At 45.3% G+C, this 22,623-nt stretch overlaps 1 protein-coding gene across 2 annotated transcripts in view; it reads right to left on the minus strand.

The window, feature by feature from the left end:
• Window positions 1-269: 269 nt before the first annotated feature.
• The window catches only part of DPYSL3 (dihydropyrimidinase like 3), a 113,964-nt gene continuing 91,610 nt past the window's right edge, over window positions 270-22,623 (minus strand). For both annotated transcript variants that reach the window (XM_061189808.1, XM_061189809.1), the window contains exons 8-14: window positions 18,573-18,693; window positions 14,871-15,027; window positions 14,053-14,194; window positions 9,923-10,093; window positions 8,521-8,700; window positions 4,921-5,083; window positions 270-3,512 (exon numbers count right to left, since the gene is read on the minus strand). In XM_061189808.1, coding sequence (XP_061045791.1) covers window positions 3,424-3,512; window positions 4,921-5,083; window positions 8,521-8,700; window positions 9,923-10,093; window positions 14,053-14,194; window positions 14,871-15,027; window positions 18,573-18,693 — 1,023 coding nt within the window. In that variant the 3' untranslated portion in view covers window positions 270-3,423. The remainder of the gene's footprint in view (window positions 3,513-4,920; window positions 5,084-8,520; window positions 8,701-9,922; window positions 10,094-14,052; window positions 14,195-14,870; window positions 15,028-18,572; window positions 18,694-22,623) is intronic.

A 22,623-nucleotide genomic window follows, 5' to 3' on the forward strand; every position in this document is an offset into this window, starting at 1 on the left:
CTAGATTTATCCCAAATGGCCTTGTACATTAATGCTAAATTTGATGAACATTAAAAAAATTAGTTATTCCCCAAAGTTTTAATAATGGTCATCTAACTCTGTGGCCAAAACAAAACCTCAAGCTCAACTGAAAAGAGAGAAACTCCCAAATTTTCTCAGGGTTTACATCAGATGTGCCCTCTTACTAACCCTGTCAGTTCTACGATGCAGTTGTCACACTTTAGGTCGACCGGCATGACACACACAGAAGAAGGCTACACAACGACAGCTGCGATTTTATAGTTATTTTAATAACCAGGTTTACATTAACAGTCACTTGATGAACTTTTTTTTCTTAATCTCAGCTAAACTCAAAACACAGTTTTCTTCACGGTTCAAAGCAAACAGCTCTTTGCGTTCCAGAGCTGCCTCACAGCTACCACAGATCACAGGGAGATTTACTGTCTGTCCATAGTCACCAGACACAACTGAACACACCCACACACCATTTCCAAAGAGGGAACTTACAAGGGATGCTGGCTGCTCAGGACAGCCCATGTGTACACTGGGACTCGAGCTGGAGTTTTCCAGGGGAGAAGGCCTGGGAAGCTGTGGCAGGAAGCTGCTGGGAAGATTTCTCAGGGGGAGCCCAAGTGCAGGCTTGGGATTGAGGCCTGTGGAGCATGACTCTCTGCGTGGAGTCATGAAGAAAAAGGCCATAGGATGACTGGACTTTGAAGAAACCCGTTCTCGGGATAACTACAACACCGCCATCTTTAGAAAACTTAGAGGAAATCTCTCTAGTGGGGCAGCTGATTTAACAGTTCTACTAATACCTTCTCAACTACCCAAGATGGTGGCCATCCCAGCGAGAAGCCCAGGTGACTGCCATCCCCCCCTTGGAGAGGGGCCAGGCCAAGAGATGAGACAGCAAAAGAAAGCTTGGGGGAGACGGAAGACCCGGCATGGCCTCCCACACGCAGATGAGATGCCAGGGAATTCTGAGAGGGCTGTGACTCACCGCCATGTTCTCTTCCTAAACCCTTAGGACAGGGCTCTTTAACGGGTCTCATAGAACAGGGCACATTTGAATATAAATTTTAACTTAAGTAACAAGGCATCAGAAATCAAAGTCAAGAATATGGTGGGAGTTTTCTTGGAATTCTCAGAACTTTCTATGCTTGGAAAGTTACTAATAGTACGTGAAGACAGGGAGACTTCCTCAGATACTGTTGTTGCCCATCGTGAAGGCATATAGGGGTTGTTCCTACAGCATCGGAAACTTGTGTAGAATATAAAGTTCTGGTTGAGTGTTTCATTCAGAAGTCCCAAGTGCAACCAACTTGGCCATGAAAGATTTATTTTTCAAAGCACAGAGAGGTCATGGGGAGGATGAGCTGGACTCAGGCCGGGTAAGAGCAGCAGAGGGCACACAAGTGGATGCTCGGACTAGAGTCATATACGTGTCTTTTCCTCCATCTGGTGGTTATAGCTGGTACTGCAACGTATCCTAAAGCCCAGCCCAGCCAGTGAGGCATGTATACAGATGCTTCAGATCTGACTAGCTCCTCTGCTTGCAAAACTGTCATTCTGAGTTCTGCTGTACCACAGGCCCCCAAATCTTTGAGTTATAAAGCAAGAGCTACATCCTCCCCTACGCTTAAGTTTCCCTTAAAATAAAGGCACCATGAAAAAGCCTTAAAAACAGCAAGACTCCTTTTATGAAGGGAAATCATCTTTTTCATGATTAGAACAGAAAGTAGCTTGCTAGGGAAATCCTCTTCCTTGGCTATTTCCAAATTCCTTTTTAGTCACGTGTCCCCTTTTTGCTGGTCTTATTAAAAACCTGCAGAGATAATAGCTTCTCCTAAGCACCTGAAAGATGCTCGAGGCCTGCTCTTTTCTTGAAAGTACTTAGTACACAGAGTTGCGGGATCTACCAGCTGGATCCCCTGAGCACCGAAGTCTGATCCCAGGTTGAATCTATTTTTCCTGAATATGGGCCTCTTGGTTCTACAGATTCTCACTGGGCTCACAGAACTTGCTCCAGAGCTGAATTTTCAGAAGTGGCATGATAGGGAATTGGACATTCATGTCTGACAAACAAGGTGGATGCTAATGCTTTATGCTAATTTCCTTTACGTGTCATGTCACTTCCACTCACTGGGAGATTCTGGTACTAAAACAAAAAGTTCCCCTAAAGGATATGCTAACGGAAGGGGAAAGCGATGGTTCAGAATCGACAAAGAGAACCACGGCCACAGAACGTGCTCCTTCTGTTCCAGACTGGCCTTCCCACATCCCTGCTGGCCTCCCATAGGAGCTGAGATTCCCTATTAGTAATAAAAGCTAGGGAACACGTAAGCAAACAGATTTTCAACAATAACGACAAAAAAATCATATTCAATCATGGATGTGCCTGGATCTTAGGAGATCAAGAGAATCACTCACCCCTGGCAAGAGAAGCCCATCGCAGCTCCAGTCCTAACTCGAGAAGCCCCCTGCTTGCCTCGGTTTGCAAAGAGCGGTGAGAGGTGAGCTCCAACGCGTGTTTAGAGAGAGGCGCTATTTAAGCGTGGCTGCCCTTCCCCCAGGGCCTGTGCTGCGCTCCCAGCTGCTGCCTTTTAAGAGCACCAAAGAGGCAGGGAGGGCAAGAGGAAGAGAAAGGTCCTTTCCTCTCTCCCCTCTTCCTTCCCAACCCAGGAAAGAGAAGAATTTGAAAGCAACAGTGAGAAAGAGGCCCGACCAAACACTGGCACGCCCAAGCAGGTGGAAGCAATGGTTGGGTTTTGGTGTTTTAATAAAATGTTTCAAGGGATAAAATCTACTAGGAGGGGATGTGACAAAGTCCGGAACCCGAAGACTGCCTGCCTTCTCCGCAGACCCCAGGGGACCGTGATGGCGTGACAGCTGCCCCGAGTGGCCATCTTCCATGGAAATCAACGTACTTCATCAACACAATACACAAGACCCCTTATGCTCACCCACCCGCCTCCCCCGTACACACCCAACCCCAGTCCCTCTGAGCCCTCTGCCTTGCTCTGGGCTCCCACCACCCACTCACCCCAAATAACCGGCGTCCCTTTTGTTCATTTTCCTGACGTCCCAGCTTTGTATGTCCCCTTGTCGTAAGATGCAGCACTACACACGCTCTCAACACTATATAGCGGATGCTTTTACCTTAGTGGCCTGTCTGATTGCATGCATGTAAATGGGGGGTAGGGGCGTCCAACAAATCAAGGCTATGCATAAACAGAAAACAAAGCAATATTCGTAAAGCTAGGCAAGCGAGCGTTAACATTGGAGAAACATAAGGCTTGAGGCTTATTGATTCTTTAGATCGAAACTGTTTGGATTCACTCTCCTTCTTAAATATCGGTGTACCATTTTGGCTTCAAAAGAATCGCTTCTTGCTTCTGCCCCTCTCTTTGGGGGAGGGGTCGCTTAACTCAGGGATGTGATGTTAGAACGGCCTCCAGGGGGCGCCACGATGCGCTTGCTGGCCGAGCGGACCCCCTCATCCACTTGGGTGCCTGCAGGTGGCAATAAGTTCCCAGGGATTAAAAAGGGAGAGAGACAGGGGGGGTGTGGACAAGAGAGAAAATGGATTAATTTGAAGAGTGTAAGATATTAAATGCCTTCCTCATCTCCCAAGAAACTTCCATTCCAGTCTGTCACAGCTATTCCAGGCTTTTCATACCCACCATCCTGAAAACAAGCCTTTGCCAGGAAAAGCCAGGGTCTTACTGGATTTCATCGGACCCTCGGCATCATAACAATGATAATAAAAAGAACAACAGGAATGATATGAAAAATAGCTGCTCACATTCATTGTGACAAGCAACGTTTGACATACTCGTCAGATCATTTCATTCAGTCCTCACCACTATCCTTGAGGCAGGTACTGTTATTACCTCATTTTACAGAGGAGGTGACTGAGGCTGTGGGAGGTTAGGCAACTTGCCCAGTGTCTCACAACTTGCAGTGGTGATAGTCTGGCCTGGGGCCGCAGCTAAAAGGAAACACTGATATGATATGCACTCATGTCCTTTCAGAAAGGAGCCAAAAAATGTTTACCGGTGACGGTGGCCAGGGAGCAATGAAAAATGGCAAAAACACTGAAAAATTTCTGGCAACTAGCATATGTGATCTCTGACAACGTCACCTTAACTTTTAGCACTTTTCCTTTGTCTTCCTCCCCTATGGCCCCGTTATGTCTTTTCCTCCCTATCTTCCTGTTTCTCCCACTTCTTCCTCCTCTCCCTTCCCCACACACTGTCCCTTTACATGTCTCTTTCCTTTTTTGTCATCTCATTTCCCTCACTTTAAAATTTTCAACATAGTGATGCAAATCTACACTTATTTTTCCCCATTTTAAGACTACTGGTTATTGAGCCATTGAATATTTTCTATGAATATCATAGTTCTTAAAGATTCATGATACAGCTAAGCCATGGTAAATGTTCAGTAACTACTAGCATTATTATCATGACAAGGAAGGGAAGAATAGAATTAAAATCCTAGATTAGAAGAAGCTACTGCAATTTGAGCATAAAAATAATCTGAGCTATCTAGTAACCTGGGCAAACAAAGGAAACAAAGCATACTGCAGGGCTCTCTGTCTAACGCAGAAAATCACGCTCAATTCATAAGGAAACCATCCCGGCCCCGCCCCGCCCCCGGCCCCTCCAGGTGTGATCTCTAAGCAGAATTGGCCATCACTTAAACCTGATCTTTAACCTGGCTGAGCCTTGGCTTCCTTTCCCACCAGGACTTCTCTTTGGTTCAGCAAACCTCCCAGCTTGCGGCCCAGTGACCGTCCCCCTAGAAGGCAATCTGGGTTAGCTCCCGGCATCACCGCTAACCTCGCAGCGCTGAGCTTCCCCTCTCCCTTCCGTCCTCTCCGTTTCACTACCTTCACCATCAGCTTCTCCGACTCACCTGACAGGCTAAATCCGGACTGATGGAGGTTCCTCACAGGCGGGTTGGGCCGCGTGGGAGAGCCCCGGGTGGAGCCGGCGGGGGTGCCCCCCTTGGGCGTGGTGGTCAGGTCGAACACCGGCCCGTCATACATGCCCCTGGGCACTGCGTGCAGGTCCGCCATCTGCAGCAGAGAAAGCGGGCACCAAAGTTTATTCCCTCAACAGTTAAGGGTGTGTTCTAGGCAGCACAGAGGTGGCAGTGATTTAAGTGCATGTAGTGAGAGCCAGAAAGTAATAATCATGCTATTTTTACTAGGGATGCAATGTACAACATGATAAAGATATTTAACACTGCTGTACGCTATAAATCAAATCCTAAGAGTTTTCATCACAAGGAAAAAAATCTGTTTTCTATTTCTTTAATTTTGCGTCTATATGGGATGGTGGTGTCCACTAAACTTATTGTGGTCATCATTCCATGGTGTGTGCAAGTCAAACCATTATGCTGTACATCTTATGTACATCATATGTACAAACATGTACAAACTTATGTTTGTTCTGCACAAGTCAATTATATCTCGATAAAACTGGGGAAAAAATTAAAAGGTTATTTTAAGGAAAGGAGAAGCAGTATAAAATAAATAATGTGGGGTGTTGTGATAGAGTGACCATGGAGGTGGTGGGTGAAGGCCTCTCTAAATAGATGCGCTTCTATCTTAAGGACCAAAGGAGCTTGTTGGTGGGGCCAGGGTGGAGGGAGGGAGGAGGCTGGGGGAGGCATGGATGGCAGTGTTCTCAGCAGAGGAAACTGACAGTGGGAATGTCATCACACAGAAGAACCACCCATGCGGCCGGAGCAGAGCGGGTGGGAAGGGTGGCAGTTTGAGATAAGGTCGTAAGTGCTGGCAAGGACCGCATGGGAGCTCCATCCTCAGGCTCCTCAGCACAGATCAAAAGCGGCAGCCTTGAAATGACTGTCCTCGTTCAGTGGGTCTGACCCCCCCCGCCTCTGGCTGTGGTCCCACGGCACTTGCCCTGGGACCGTGGAACCCGCCAACAACATCAGCAGAGGCCAGGCGTGGTGGAACCAGAGCTCACGGTCCCATGAAACAGGGCGCCTCCCCCAAAGGTGCTCACAGTCTATTATGCAAACACTGCAAGACCACCCAAGGCAGCAGAATGGCCGGCGCACAACCTCTGCCTATTTCTTATCATTGCCCAGAGGTGAGGCAATGAGGACACGCCGACAGCTGACATCACAGGACAGCTCGTTGTAAGACTCCAAGGAAGCCGGCCACAGAGCCTTCCCTCTCCTCTGTCAGTGACTCAGGTGCAGGCGCACAGGCAAAGCTCACCAAATTTGCAGATGTTAATGATTCAGGTGAGATGATGACTATATCTGTACTCCCCCCAAACCTGGACCAATAACTGTATTTCATTAACATCTCTTGGGGTCCAGAGGCTAAGTCACATTCATGGAAATACAAAGCTCATACCTAGGATGTTTGAGTTTCATTCTCTTCTCCATTAGGCCAAAACTGGAGTGTGGAATTTTACTCCATACTAGCTACCTTTAAAATATCACTCATAAAGAGAGAAGAACGGTGAAGGGATTTAGAGCACTGTCATGAATGAACAGCGGAAGGCTGCAGGGATATTTAGACCGAAGGACAGATGACTTTGGGAACGCTCAGATGGGTTTAACTCATTCTCTGCAGGTGCCTGGAGCAGAACTGAGCTTGGTCGGCTGCAGGGAGGTAGACTTGAGCCCAGAAGAACGAAGTTCATTCTTCTATGGAGGCCATGGATATAGCTGCTGCCACCCATTGGGCTCTGGAGGATATGGATTCTCTCTGGCTTCTACTCAACAACTGCCTCGGTAACCCTACCTCCGAAACTACAAGGAACTCCCCAAATATGAGCTCAGTAATTGGACAACCAAGATCACGCTGGGGCTATTTGCACAAAAAAGGCTTCTCAGAATTCTGAATAATTTATTTCAATTTATGTTTATGTCTCCATCCTAATTCTAGAATCCTCTGTTTTTGATTTTATAACTGATTGGATGATCTGTTCCCCTTCCAATAAATATTAAATTTGAAAACAAAAACAGACAAAAAAAAGAAGTTGGTTCTCACAGGCAGGGGTGAGCAACTGCCTCATGAGATGGGAAGCCCCCCGTGTTGCAAACATCCACCCAGAGGCTCGACGACCACTTACTGGGGTCCGGGAGTCGGGCGGGGCACCTACATATTGAGTTTCTGTGATTCTCTCTCTAAGAGGTACTGCAGTGGGCACCCATTTCCTGTCTCCAAGTCCCCGCCCCAATGTCACCACGAGTGAAGACTCATTCCCCCTGCTGGTGCGGGTGTTGGCAATAGGAAGGGCTCACTGGAGTCCCACCCAAGAACTGCCCTCAGATGAAGAGAACCGCTAGGCCCAAAGCCCCACCCTCTGCTCCGGGGCAGCCCACATCCCATACTGGTTTGTAGGTTGGGAGGGGGGGTGGTGCGGAGGGAGTGAATATAAGGCCCAGACCCCTTTCAAGGACCAGCCCGGCTGAGGTCCAGCTGAGGCCTTGGTTACAGCTGCATCCCAGCCTGACTTCTCCCTCTGCCCTGTTCTGCTTCCTTCATTTTGCCACAAGTGGTGATCCTGAAAACAACACCCAGGAAACCTTCTGCATGAAAATCTCCCCTTCAGAGCCTGTTTCCCAGGCAACGTACTCTGCAGGGAAGCTGGAAACCCCTGGGGTGGGTCCAGGCACAGAGGTGGCATGGTTCTGTTTCCTCTGGCCTGGCCCCCAGTGACTTACAAAGGGCGCCCCCTTCCTCCTCCTCTCCCCACCATCTCCCCCATCCCATGTGCACAGATGACTTTATCCTGTCTAACAGACGAGGTCAGTACCACGGCTCAAATCCCACAGTCCCAGAGCTGGTCAAACCCTGTTGTGAGGAGCCCTAAGGTTTCCCTACAGGAAGGCGACCTGGAGATGAGTGTGGGGATAGGAGAGGGAGCTGAAAAGACAGAGTTCTGGGCCTCACCCCTCCATCAGCTAGAGCTACTCTGTCTGTAACGTGTAGGGAGTTAGGTAGACATGTACACAAACATGTACCCATATGGCTGTGTATGCATCTACCTATTTATCTGTGAAATCAGGGACATAAATATGATTTTATATGAACCACAGAACTGGCTAAAAGAGTTATAAACATTTGCCCCAATGGAGCAGCACCAGGCAGATGTGGGATGGAACAGGGAGGGGTGGGTGTGGTCTGCTGGTTCTCTTTGCAAGCCTTGAAGAGTAAATTATTAACAAAAAATAGATACAGACTTGATTTTGAATTATTAAAATGTTTAATTACTTTAAGGAAAAGCACTCTAAAAATGGGGGGAAATCGTTTGCAAAAAAGCTTTCTTTAGCCAAGAAAGTTTTTGAAACCCCCTTTTATAGTCCATTAAATCTGTGCAATGGTCCTTCGGGAAGAGATCATGGCTGTGAATTTCTTTGGGAGGATCTAGAGCACACAGACCCCTCCCCATCTCATGGTTCCTGTCCCTGTGCTGAAGGGGACACAGAGCCCATCCCCCCCACCTCTGGGCTCTGCCTGCTTCTCACCTTCCTCCGGGCTTTAATGCGCTTGTAGACATAGTCCGAGAAGGGGCTGCAGGGAATGAAGCGGCCAGCCCCCTGGGTCACGTGCAGGTTGCCATCTTCCAGCATGATCTTGCCCTGGCAGATGACCACCAGAGGAGCCCCGCGCAGCTCCATCCCTTCAAAGATGTTGTACTCTGCAGCCTAGAGACAGGGGCGAGGGACAAAGCCTTGGTTATGGGTGCAGTAAGGACAGAAAGAGGAACGCAGTTCTCCTGTGCTTGGGATCCTGCCTTCAGCATCACTAGGAACTGATTCATCAGGTAAGCCAGGAACAGCTTACAAAGCATCGGCAAGCTTTTAGTGGGTGGAGGCCTCGGGAGACAGATGCTTGCTAAGAGTGGGCTTCCTAGCGAAGAGAAGCATCCAATCTTAAGTAAGGTCCTCATGTGGAAGAAAATTTTTGTCACTGGCAGTGTTCGAAGAGAAGGTGGAGAACTACCAGAGATGGTGTTATTTGCCATCTTGTACTGGGTAGATGGGTTACATGACCCTTAAATCCCCACTAGCTCGAAATTAAACAATGTAATATGACACAATGTTGAAGCAAAGGCCACTACCACCCAAAATGGGCTTCTTCCCTACCTCCTTCATTTATTCAATAAGTGCAAGGCATTATTGAAAAGTGGTTAAGGATATCAGTTTGGAGTCAAGTTATCTGGGTTTGAATCCTAGCTTCACCATTTACTTGCTGCATAAATTATTTAATCTCTCTGCATCTCCACTTCCTTAATAATAGTGCCTACCTGAAGAAGACTGTTACAAAGATTCAACAAATTAAAAGCACAGTGTCTGAAACATAAGTGCTTGAAAAATACTCTTTTTACTAACAAGCACTGTATTTTTAAAACCGTTTCTGTTAGGTACCAGGCTTTAACTATCATCTTTCACATGGAACTCCTCATGAGGAAGTCATCAGAGCTGTTCACCAATTTTTTTCCCGTTCTTTCTCCTTCTAGGCACAGGGTATCCTTGTACTTCCTGACCTCCTGAAGTAAAGTATGGCCTCCGGCCTGGCTCTGGCCAGTGCAGGGTGAGAGGAAGTGATATCTTAGAAAAGCTTTCAGAGCCACGTCCTGGTCCCCGGCCTCAGCAATCATAGCACATGTAAAGTTGGTGCCTCCACCAGCCCCCAACCCTGAGTGACTGTGATGGGCAGAGCCCCTCTCCTCTGCCGACCCATTTTGGAAAGCAGGAGTGAGAAAGAAACTGTTGAGGTTTTAAGTCCCTGGGAATTGGGGATGGTGTGTTATTGCAACACGTCCCTGCCTGACTATCCTGGTTCACCACAAACACACGTCTCTCACAACCACGTTCCCTGCCCACATTCCCCACTCTGCTCCACTCCCACCTGCTCAGGTCTTACCGACTGGTGGTTCTTGGCAGAGACGATCTTGACAGCATCTGGATCCCAGATCACCAGGTCGCTGTCAGAGCCCACAGATATTCTTCCCTTGCGGGGATACAGGTTGAAGATCTTGGCAGCATTTGTGCTTGTCACGGCCACGAACTGGTTTTCATCCATCTTCCCCGTGGCCTGTTGAAACGTACACACAAAAAATGGTCCATCTAGGGCTTCTGAGCTCAGAGCAGGGGGACCACAAAGGCCCACATATACAAAGAGGGACCTCTGAGGTGGTGAGCACAGAAGTCCACCCAGCAAGCTACAGAATTAGCGGGGCTGTCACCATCGCCCAGGGAAAATGGTTAAATGTATGGCTTAAGATGGAAGTGACGAAGTAGAACTACAATCCTGCAGCCTGTGGAACAAAAACCACATTCACAGAAAGATAGACAAAATGAAAAGGCAGAGGACTATGTACCAGATGAAGGAACAAGATAAAACCCCAGAAAAACAACTAAATGAAGTGGAGATAGACAACCTTCCAGAAATAGAATTCAGAATAACGATAGTGAAGATGATCCAGGACCTTGGAAAAAGAATGGCGGCATAGATCGAGAAGATGCAAGAAATGTTTAACAAAGATCTAGAAGAACTAAAGAACAAACAAACAGAGATGAACAATAGAGTAACTGAAATGAAAAATACACTACAAGGAATCAATAGCAGAATAACTGAGGCAGAAGAATGGAGAAGTGACCTGGAAGACAGAACGATGGAATTCACTGCCATGGAACAGAAGAAAGAAAAAAGCATGAAAAGAAATGAAGACAGCCTGAGAGACCTCTGGGACAACATTAAATGCACAAACATTCACATTATAGGGGTCCCAGAAGGAGAAGAGAGAGAGAAAGGACCTGAGAAAATATTTGAAGAGATTATGGTCGAAAACTTCCCTAACATGGGAAAGGAAAGAGCCACCCAAGTCCAGGAAGCACAGAGAGTCCCAGGCAGGATAAACCCAACGAGAAACATGCCGTGCCACGTAGTAATCAAATTGACAAAAATTAAAGACAAAGAAAAATTATTAAAAGCAACAAGGGGAAAACGACAAATACAAGGGAACATACAAGGGAACTCCCATAAGGTTAACAGCTGATTTCTCAGAAGAAACTCTACAAGCCAGAAGCACAATATATTTAAAGTGATGAAAGGGGAGAACCTACAACCAAGATTACTCTAACCGTCAAGGATCTCATTCAGATTCGATGGAGAAATCAAAAGTTTTACAGACAAGCAAAAGCTAAGAGAATTCAGCACCAACAAACCAGCTCTACAACAAATGCTAAAGGAACTTCTCTAAATGGGAAACACAAGAGAAGAAAAGGACCTACAAAAACAAACCCAAAACAATTAAGAAAATGGTCATAGGAACATACATATTGATAATTACCTTAAATGTGAATGGATTAAATGCTCCAACCAAAAGACACAGGCTCACTGAATGGATACAAAATCAAGACCCATATATATGCTATCCACAAGAGACCCACTTCAGACCTAGGGACACATACAGACTGAAAGTGAGGGGATGGAAAAAGATTTCCCATGCAAATGGAAATCAAAAGAAAGCTGGAGTAGCAATACTCATATCAGATAAAATAGACTTTAAAATAAAGAATGTTACAAGAGACAAGGAAGAACACTACATAATGATCAAGGGATCAATCCAAGAAGAACATATAACAATTATAAATATATATGCACCCAACACAGGATCACCTCAATACATAAGGCAACTGCTAACAGCTATAAAAGAGGAAATCAACAGTGACACAATAATAGTGGGGGATTTTAACACCTCACTTACACCAATGGACAGATCATCCAGACAGAATACTTAATAAGGAAACACAAGCTTTAAATGACACAACAGACCAGATAGATTTAATTGATATTTATAGGACATTCCATCTGAAAACAGCAGAATACACTTTCTTATCAAGTGCACACGGAACATTCTCCACGATCGATCACATCTTGGGTCACAAATCAAGCCTCGGTAAATTTAAGAAAATTGAAATCATGTCAAGCATCTTTTCTGACCACAATGCTATGAGATTAGAAATGAATTACAGGGAAAAAAATGTAAAAAACACAAACACATGGAGGCTAAACAATACCTTACTAAATAACCAAGAGATCACTGAAGAAATCAAAGAGGAAATCAAAAAATACCTACAGACAAATGACAACGAAAACACAACGATCCAAAACCTATGGGAGGCAGCAAAAGCAGTTCTAAGAGAGAAGTTTATAGCAATACAATCCTACCTCAGGAAACAAGAAAAATCTCAAATAAACAATCTAACCTTACACCTAAAGCAATTAGAGAAAGAAGAACAAACAAACCCCAAAGTTAGTAGAAGGAAAGAAATCATAAAGATCAGAGCAGAAATAAATGAAATAGAAACAAGGAAAACAACAGCAAAGTTCAATAAAACTAAAAGCTGGTTCTTTGAGAAGATAAACAAAGTTGATAAACCTTTAGCCTGACTCATTAAAGAAAAAGAGGGAGAGCAGTCAAATCAATAAAGTTAGAAATGAAAAAGGAGAAGTTACAACAGACACCGCAGAAATACAAAGCATCCTAAGAGACTAGTACAAGCAACACTATGCCAATAAATTGGACAACCTGGAAGAAATGTACAAATTCTTAGAAAGGTATAACCTTCCAAGACTGAGCCAGGAAGAAATAGAAAATATGAACAGACCAATCACAAGTAATGAAATTGAAATTGTAATCAAAAATCTTCCAACAAACAAAAGTCCAGGACCAGATGTCTTCACAGTTGAATTCTATCAAACATTTAGAGAAGAGCTAACACTTACCCTTCTCAAAAAAAAGAAAAAAAAAAAAGAAAGAAAGAAAAAGCAGATGGAACTGACTGCTCTGGAAGTATGCATTTTTTTCTGGACATGTACATACATTTACTTACTTATTTATCCCTTCTAACTCCAAAAAGGATTACAGACAGTTCACAGTAAAAACAAATGTAATTATGAGCCCATATCTTAGATAATACATTTGTATTTGCATGGGCACAGGATAAATATGGAAGAACCCCACCCAAATGATAACAATGGTTATCCCTGGGTTGTGGGATTATAAGTGAGTTTTGTTTTCTTTCATGTGTGTACTTTTCTGTAGTTTCCAAATGTTCTTTATTGAGCATGTATCATGTTGGTAATTTTAAAATATATATTATTTTTTAACAGTTCTAGATAGTGCCAAGATAAATACATACACACATTCATAAATAGATAACAATGTAAAAAAAGACCAAAAAAATCTAAGTTTGTAAGAGAAGAGACAAAAATATTTATACTTTCCCCCTTCACAAAACAACTTGGGTAAGGAAAGAATAATTTAGTTTAAAATCTAGTTTTGAGCTTCCTGGGAGCCAAGAAAAGGGAAACTTGGATTACACTGTGTAGATATGTATTCTATTTGGCTCTGAAATGAGTGTCTTTAGGGTTTTAAAAATAAAACAGAGGGAAGTGATCAACTGAATGAGTCATGTATTAATTTTACTCAAATCTTAGGAAGTGACTTCATTTGCATGACTTTTTTTTTTTTTTCCAGCTTCTGTGATGTTAAACAAGGAAAATAAAACCAGGTCACTCTGCCAGAAGACTTTGACAGACAATCAATCACCTGTACAGCCTGGATGACCACACACCACTCCTTGGTGAGCAAATGACTTGAGTCTTAGTCACAGACCCCTTGCTTATCATTTCAAAGGGTTATATTCAACCCTTTCAAAAGAGATAATAAAACCCTCCAAACAAAAAGAATTTTTAATTCACTCTTATTTTAAGCACAGATCATTCATACCATCAGATAAATGATCTGTGTTTCTGGTTCCTAGTCCTTAACAATCTAGAGGAGGCCTCCTCAGAACCTCAGACCCCAGGATTCATCACTCTAGAAGGGAAGTTCCCAAACCACCTGAGCCACCTGGCTCCAGAGACACCTGGGCAGGTATGAGGCCTCATCTGCACCCCCAGCACCCCCATCACAGGGCAAAGAGGAGCAGTGGCAGGAGGCTCTGATCTGGCCCTGGATGCCCTCCTGTGACCTTGATCCTTACCACGGCCTTGTCCCAGATGACAGACATCCGCTCCTCCACACCATTGGTGCCCTCGGGAATGGCTGTGAAGTTGTCCTTCCCGATGGCCTTCTGGGCAGTGCTGAAGGTGCAGTGGGCGCTCCCGGAGAGCTGCAGGTCCCCACTGGCAAAGGAGAAAAGCTCCATGTGAACGGGGAGGCTAGAGGCACCGCAGGGGCCCAGAAATGAGGGTCTAGTGTAAGCATGTGGAGTGCCGTGACTTGAGTTTGGAATCCTTCTCCCTCTTGCCAACTATGCGAACTTGGGTGAATTTCTTCCCCTCCCTAGGGCTCAGTTACCCTCTCTGGAAAATGAGGGGGTGGGATTAGATCACCTCTCGTGTAACAAAAAGGACCCAAATGAGTGATGGGACTTATCCACAGAGGGCAGCAGCAAACTAGTCTCCCTGTAACTTTGATTAGGTGGTCATCAAAACTGGGCAAATGATTTTTGTCTCCCGGACCCTGAGTTGCTCAGTCTGTAAAATGGTGATGATAGTTCCTCACTCACAGCGTTGTCAGGAGGAACAATGAGATCACACGTGTAATCTCACCCTAGTGCTTGACATACAATATGTATTAACTGCTGTTACCATTACTAATATGCTCACTGTAGTATCTTTTAAAATACGATGGGGAAGAGCCTGTGCTCTATCTGTGCTCAACACTGCAGGGGAATTCTCGATGTTTTGTCCTCACTGCAGACTCTAGTCTAGCTGATGGATGGGCGGCTCCAGTCCTCATCCCATCGTTCCCAAGATGCCTCCACACAATGCCCGCTGCTTGTCATTCTGCACTAACCTGGCCAGCAAGGAGTTGATGTAGTCAGGGGTGGTTGGGTCAGGACTCAGAGGTGGGGATGTCACAAACGCAGCCGCCTTGGCCCAGTTCTTGCTCCAGTAATGGGTCCCATCCGTGCCCAGGCTGGCGGTGATGGGCTCACCAAAGACCACGTTTCCTGCAACAGGTAGGACAGAGGCAATGGGTGATATAACGTATGTGCTGCCCTGGGCCGGGCTTAGATAATCATATCCCCTAAGCCTACTCAAGGCTGTGGCTCTGGAGTCAGGCAGGCCTGGGTTCAAGTCCATGTTCCCCCACTTTTCTAAGCCTCTGCTTTTCTATCTTCTAAATGGGAACAATTCCGTATTCTGTAGAAGCCACTGGTTGCAAGATGCAGCATCAATTCTCAAATTCTGAGGCAAATATATATATATATATATATATATATATATATATATATATTAATTGTAAGTTTTATCCTCATTTCGGAAATGTTAAAATGTGGAATAAATAGGTCCTGGAATTGATGAAATAAGACGATGTCTACTTCTCAGCCTTGTGAAAATGAAAGGTTTGGCATACACAAAGTGTCTGGCACATAAGAGACGCTAAGCAAATGTGATTTCTTTTCCACCTCTTACTCTTCCCCACTGTAGAAGCCCAAAGCCCCATACGTGCCCACATCACTGGGAACCGCTACATCCTGCTGTCGAAAAGACATGCTTTGGTTCCACAAAGTAAAACCAATTCCTGAGGATGACACATCTTATTTGCATTATGTTTGTTACTCCTTAACCTAAGGCAATGAGTGATTTGCTCAAGGACACCCAACAACCAGGGACACAGCAAAGCTGAGGTTAGCTTCCCGGACCCTGTGTCTAGAATGAGAGGCTGGAATGCCCAAACTAAGGAGAGGGGAGGAAGGATACTGGGACATACACTGATCTAAACTGAGCTTCTTAAAGAAGAAGGGATAGCGATACAGAAGGCAAATGCTATCTCATAGAAGGTGGGTTGGTACCAAGTTTCTCTGTGCCAGAATCTTGGGCTAACGATTCCTGTGCAGCCCTTGGCTTCTTTAAGTTTGGCTCTCCATCTTCCACATTCACGTTCCCCACAAGGTGGAAGTTTAAGAAGGCTCTATGGCTAGGATTACAGGTTTTGCCTTGCTTCAACTCCAATCAATTGGTTTTAGTTGCCTGGATTTCTGTGTTGGGAAGAATTCTAAATATGCTTCTGGTCTCACTAGAAAAGGCTCATGATTGATTTGTGATGTCTGCCATGGGCAAAAGAAGGAAGCAATGGCAATGATTCATATAGGACAGCCCTGTTCTTTGGGGCGGCAGTGAAAAGGATCCACACAGGACTAAAGAGAATTTCAAGGACTCTCTAAAAATATTTACCAAACTAAAGCATATGGGACCACAAAGAAATGAAGAAATGAAAGTCAAGGCAAGCATTCAAGTACTATTAAGAGAAATACGACCTTAAAAGTGGAAGACCTCTCCCTTTGGACTATCTTTAGATGGAAGACTAGAATAAGTAGAGATTGTAATTATATTATTGACACAATTGGATTTGGAGACACGCTCTCCCAGCTGGGAGATTCTGGACAAGATGTGCTTCAATTTCCTCATCTGAAAAATGGTGATAATAAATGCCAGTTTCTCCTGGTGCTTTGTGAATTCTACATAATAATACATTTGAAGTATTTCCCTCAATGCAGGGCATACAGTTGGTCCTCATTAAATTGAAATTCCTAATGTTGATTCTGAGCAGCCGTGCAGAGATGCTGAGGAGCCCTTGGGGATTAAACACCCTGGGGCTTAAATAGTCCCCTGGTCCAGAGGGAAGAGTGAACCCTGCCATACACTGTCTTCCTGCTCTGAATGCTCTTGACTCCTTCCCTGAGAATGATGGTTCATGAGATGTTTATTGGCTTCCATCTCAGCAGCCGGTTTTTCATCACTAAAATAATGCCTCCCTTCCACCCTGGAGACACAGCTGTACTAGTTCTCCTTGCCAGAGAGTCATGAGCCAGAAGGCTAAGGGTGAGGAATTTGTCTACATGGAATTTAAAATAAGACCCAGCATATAATTGAAACACGCTGTCTTTGAAGCCGCCAGGTCATCCGAGAATGTGTCCCAAGCAGGATGTGGCCATTAGCAGGAGGCATGAAAGGGTGAGGATGGTAGGTGGCCATGGGGAGAGGAGTGGAGGTGTCCCTGTGCACTTTTCTTTTCCTTTTTCTTTTTTCCCTTCTCCAAGAACGGGTAAGCAGCATTGGGCTTCTTTCCTGGTTCTGTCCTGATGACTCATACCCAGTGGACCAGCCAGGCCATATCATATGGAGACACTTAAAGCCGAGCGAGAAAACAGCAGGCTTCCCGTGAGCAGGGTAAGGCAGGTGGTGCCCCAGAATCGGCCAGCTAGAAAGGCTGTCGGGGCAATTAGGGAGATTCCCCTCCCGTAAGAAAAGGGTCCCCTTTGCCAGAAGGCCAGGCAGCCAAACACTCGGCCATCAGTCAGCTGGGACTATTTTTAGCCACCCCAGTCACTCACATGCGGAGTTTTACAGACCAGTTCTGGGTTTGGAAGATGAATCACTCAGCTTGGTCCCACTGCACATGGCAGTCACAATCGTACAGCCGGGCCTAGGAAATCCTCCCTCCCAACCAAACGCAGAGCCCTACGGCTCCTGTGTCTCAACCACACTCTGTTCACAAGTGAGCCCATTAGTGTGTCACTGAGGACAAGAACGGAAAGCAGGAAAGCAAGTTTTGAAATGAGGGTAAACTTGAGCTTAGCACGAGGTGAGCAAAGGAAGCCGAGTTAACAGCCATGGAGAAAAGCAGCAGAAGTCAGAAGGCCATGGGGACAGAGCCGGGTCATGAAGGTCACACCGCTGGACGTCCTTTGGAGACCCATTCAACACCTTCTCTGAAATAACCTGTGCTACCCTGTGTGGATCAGGGGGTGGGACCTCCTCCCTGTACTGGCCTGTACCCTGGCCAATCAATTACACCATCTCCGGAGCAGATATTGGTTCAGAGATGAGCCCACGACCCAAGCCAAGGCAGTGGCAGTCTTCCTGGGGACTTTTGCTTGAGCTATTGGAAAAGATGTTCTCTACTCCCTCACCATGCCCCCACCAAGTGTGGAGGACAAGAGCAGCTCTTAGCATTTATTCTTGTCATTGTTCATACTGAAAAGAGAGAAAAGCAGAGTCCAGAAAGGAATAACAGTGATAGAGCCCTAATATCAGTGTTCAAACCCCTTGATCCAGCCATGCCTGAAACATCCTCAACCAATAATTTACTTGTTTTAAGTCCATTTGAGTAGGGTCTTTGACTGCTGCACCAAATATAATCTTCATTAATATGCCCATTTATAAAATTCAGATAACATGAACTGACAGTGAAAGATCACAGGGAGGAAAAGAGATGCACCAATTCTCCAAAGAACTGATTCAAGCTGTGTCATCTCGGGCAGACCACTTACCCTTCCTGGGCCTCAATTTACTCACCTGCCAAGTAGAAGAAATCCTGGGATCCTGCCATCCACACAGGATGCAGAAAGGATCCAATGGGCTAACAAGGATGAGGGGCTTCCCTGAGAGCAAGGCAATGAGCAAAATAGGCACCACTTATACAGGACAGCCAAGGGAAAGGAGCCACATGGCTTGTTAGGGGCTGTGAGATCTTCGGAGCACAAATCACCTTTTTTCCTGGCTTGCGAGATGAGGTCGGCTGCGCTCTTGCTCATGACCTTCGTGACGTAGAGAGGACAGTTGGTTTGGCTGGCGATGGTGATGGCACGGAACACAGCCTCAGCTTCCAGCTGCAAAAAAAAAGTCCCCGGGAGTCAAGGGGAGCACGAAGCTCTTAGAGTGCCACTCCCCTGTCTCTACAAACTGAGAATGCAGTGCCGCACAGAGGTTAAAAGTCTGGAAGATCTGCAGTTAGACGCCCTGGATCCAAACCTCGGAACTACAGCTTCCCAGCTGCGTTGCTTTACTGGGTTTCTCAGAAGTGGAGATCAGCCCAGAAATAAACTCACACACCTATGGTCAACTAATCTACAACAAAGGAGGCAAAGATATACAATGGAGAAAAGACAGTCTCGTCAATAAGTGGTGCTGGGAAAACTGGACAGCTCCATGTAAAAGAATGAAATTAGAACACTCTCTAACACCATACACAAAAATAAACTTGAAATGGATTAAAGTCCTAAATATAAGGCTGGACACTACGAAACTTTTAGAGGAAAACATAGGCAGAACACTCTTTGACATTAATCGCAGCAATATCTTTTTTGATCCACCTCCTAGAGTAATGAAAATAAAAAATAGTAATAAAAAAAATGGGACCTAATTAAACTTAAAAGCTTCTGCACAGCAAAGGAAACCATAAACAAATTGAAATGACAACCCACAGAAAGGGAGAAAATATTTGCAAATGAAGTGACTGACAAGGGATCTCCAAAATATACAAACAGCTCATGCAGCTCTATGTCAAAAAAACGAACAACTCAATCAAAAATAAGCCGAAGATCTAAATACACATTCTCCAAAGAAGACATACAGATGGCTAACAGACACATGAAAAGATGCTCAACATCACTAATTATCAGAGAAATGCAAATCAAAACTACAATGAGGTATCACCTCACACTGGTCAGAATGGCCATCATCAAAAAACCTACAAACAATAAATGTTGGAGAGGGTGTGGAGAAAAGGGAACCCTTCTTACTGTTGGTGGGAATGTAAATTGATACAGCCACTACGGAGAACAGTATGGAGGTTCCTTAAAAAACTAAAAATAGAGTTACCATATGATCCAGCAATCCCACTCCTGGCCATATATCTGGAGAAAACCATAATTCAAAAAGATACATGCACCCCAATGTTCATTGCAGCACTATTCACAATAGCCAGGACATGGAAGCAACCTAAATGTCCATCGACGGATGAATGGATAATGAAGATGTAGTACACACACACACACACACACACACACACACACACACACACAATGGAATATTACTCAGCCATAAAAAAGAATGAAATAATGCCATTTGCAGCAACATGGATGGACCTAGAGATTATCATGGACCTAGAAATTATCATAAGTGAAGTAAGTCAGAGAGAGACAAACATCATATGATATCGCTTATATGTGGAATCTAAAAAAATGGTACAAATGAATTTACTTTAAAAAGAGAAATAGAGTCACAGACATAGAAAACAAATTTATGGTTACCAGGGGTGGGGGAAAGGGGAGGGTTAATTGAGAGATTGGGATTGACATATACACACTATTATATATAAAACAGATAATAAGGACCTACTGTATAGCACAGGGAACTCTATACTCTGTAATGAAATCAACTATACTCCAATAAAAATTAAAAATTAAAAAAAAGAAGTGGAGATGGGGAGGGTGTAGCAGGGGACGGTGGGGTGAGAGCACTGTCTGGTCAGAGTGGGCGCTGCATCAGCGTAGCTAGAGTTTTCCCTTGGCCTATTCTCTCCTCTTCCTGTGATTACCACAAAGGCCACATGTGATGGAAGTCTTTGCTCCCCAGTCTGCCCAGGGCAGAATCTCTGGCAAAACATAATCCCAACACCAATATGTATAAATAACCAGTGAAGGCAACTAGGCATTAAGTCCTTTCCTGCAGCAATGGGTGGTCAGCGATGGGTTCGTTCCCACAGGCATTTCTTACACTAATAATTCCCAGACTTCTCAACACAAAGATTTCTTTTATCACTGATTTCCTCCAGCCCACCCTAATGTAGAATTCATGTTTTCAAATACACTAACCGACCCAGTTGAATTTAATGAGTAAGAAATAATAAATCTTCCCTTATTTTATTAACAAAGCAGGATCTTAGAGCTCAGCCTCTCTCATGAGCTGGATCTGTGTTCTGGTTCTGCCACTTAGAAGCCAGGTGATCTCAGGGATGTTACACAACTTCCCAAAGACTCAGCTTCCTGGTCCATAAAGCGGGGATAATAATAGGACCTGACACACAGGGCTGTTGAGAGAATTAACAGAGCTCATCCTTGTAAGGCAAGTAGCTCAATCCTGGAACAAGGCAAGTGTTCCTTGAAGGCTGGCTATTGGTTGTATTGCTGATGACAGCTTCTGACCAGTGGAAGAGCCTGCGTTACTACCCAAAGCCCGAATTAGTCCAATTCAGCCCAATGCAGACACGCTGGCGTTCTTCCTTTCCATCAGCAACAGCTCCTTTTTGGATGGATATGACACTCTGGTTAGCCAGGCAGCCCAACACTTTAAAAAATATCAAAAATAGCTTGCAGATCCATGCCCAATGTTTGTATAATGCAAAACAGTCACTGCCTTTGGTGGGTGTGACTTAGGAGAAAGACTCTAAGAAGTTGGCTGGTCCAGCTAGCATCCCCCCCAAGCTGCACTTTGTTCCACGTGGTGAGATCAAGATCCTGGAGCCCCAAGCACAGGTGAATGTGGCCACCTTCCTGAAGCACCCAGACGTCAGAGTGGCTGTCTCGGCTTCAGCTCTCTGAACAGCATTACTCCAGATGCTATCTAGGTGTGCTTTGAACTGAAGAGGGGCTGCCCCTCCTGCGCCCATGCCTCCTTCTTCATGCCTGTGCTGACCACTCCAGCTCCTCCACGACTGCAGTCCCGGCCCCTTTGATCTCATCCCCCCCGCCAAGCACCGCAGGGTTTTCAGCACCTTGACAACATGACTATCTTTGGAAGGTTACATCACCCTCCAACTTCACCCAAAAGGGCTTCCAGTGTTGTCGAGATCTGCAGCTGAGAGGCTTTTTACTAAAAAGGAGATGGGAACAGGGAGGAGAGTGGGGTGGGGGTGGGGGGGTTGGAAAAACAAACCAAGGAACAAAAATAGACTCTGCTCAGAAATCCCCTGGCTGCTGCTGCAGAAATCGATCTTGCCAGGACTTCTCCACAGTGAACAGCATTGAAGAAAAGTTTCACAAACAGTGCTGGTCACCCTGGCCTACTCACACAGGGTAAACGATTTTCCAGTCCTTCAAACGTGATGGCCAGTGGCTTAATCTCTCTGAGCTCCTGCTTCTTTATGTAACGATAATACCCAGACTGGGGCAAGGATAACCGTTATCTCCATTAAATGCAATGAGCATAGTACTGGGTATAGGCAAATATTCCAAAGAAGGGACCTGGTATTAAGGAGACCGACTTTTCCGGAGGGCTGTGGCTGTAACCTTGATCACACAATTATAAATTATTTCAACTGGCAACAAAAATATCATTAAACACAATGGAGCTTCTAGGGTGCTAATAATGTTCTGTTTCTCCAACTGAGTGCTAGTTACACAAGTGTGTTCAGTTTGGGAAAATCCATTCCTTTATGATAGGAACACTTTTCTCTATGTGTGCTACATTTTCTTTTTTAAAAAGATCCTAACAGAGATGGCCAACGGGAATGCTGTGATTTCTGGTTCTGGCTCCTTCTTCTACCTGTTGTAGAGTATGGAGCTTGGGATGATACAACAGGAAAGGATTTGCTTTGTTGACATGGAGGGCCTGGAATTTGCTGCAGGTGCCAGACCCAGGCTGATCTCCCAAAGCCAATGTGCTCTCAGCCATATGGGCAGCCCATTCCCAGCTCCGGGCCTGTGCCAGCAGCTGAAGTTGCTGACAGCCCAGAGACGTGGAATCAGCCAGTAGTTACCATTCATTGGTTCTTTAGCTCCTAAGCACTGATGCTAATCAGCATTCATCTTACACGTGGG

This window comes from Eubalaena glacialis, chromosome 4, assembly GCF_028564815.1.
Source record: "Eubalaena glacialis isolate mEubGla1 chromosome 4, mEubGla1.1.hap2.+ XY, whole genome shotgun sequence".
Lineage (NCBI taxonomy): Eukaryota > Metazoa > Chordata > Mammalia > Artiodactyla > Balaenidae > Eubalaena > Eubalaena glacialis.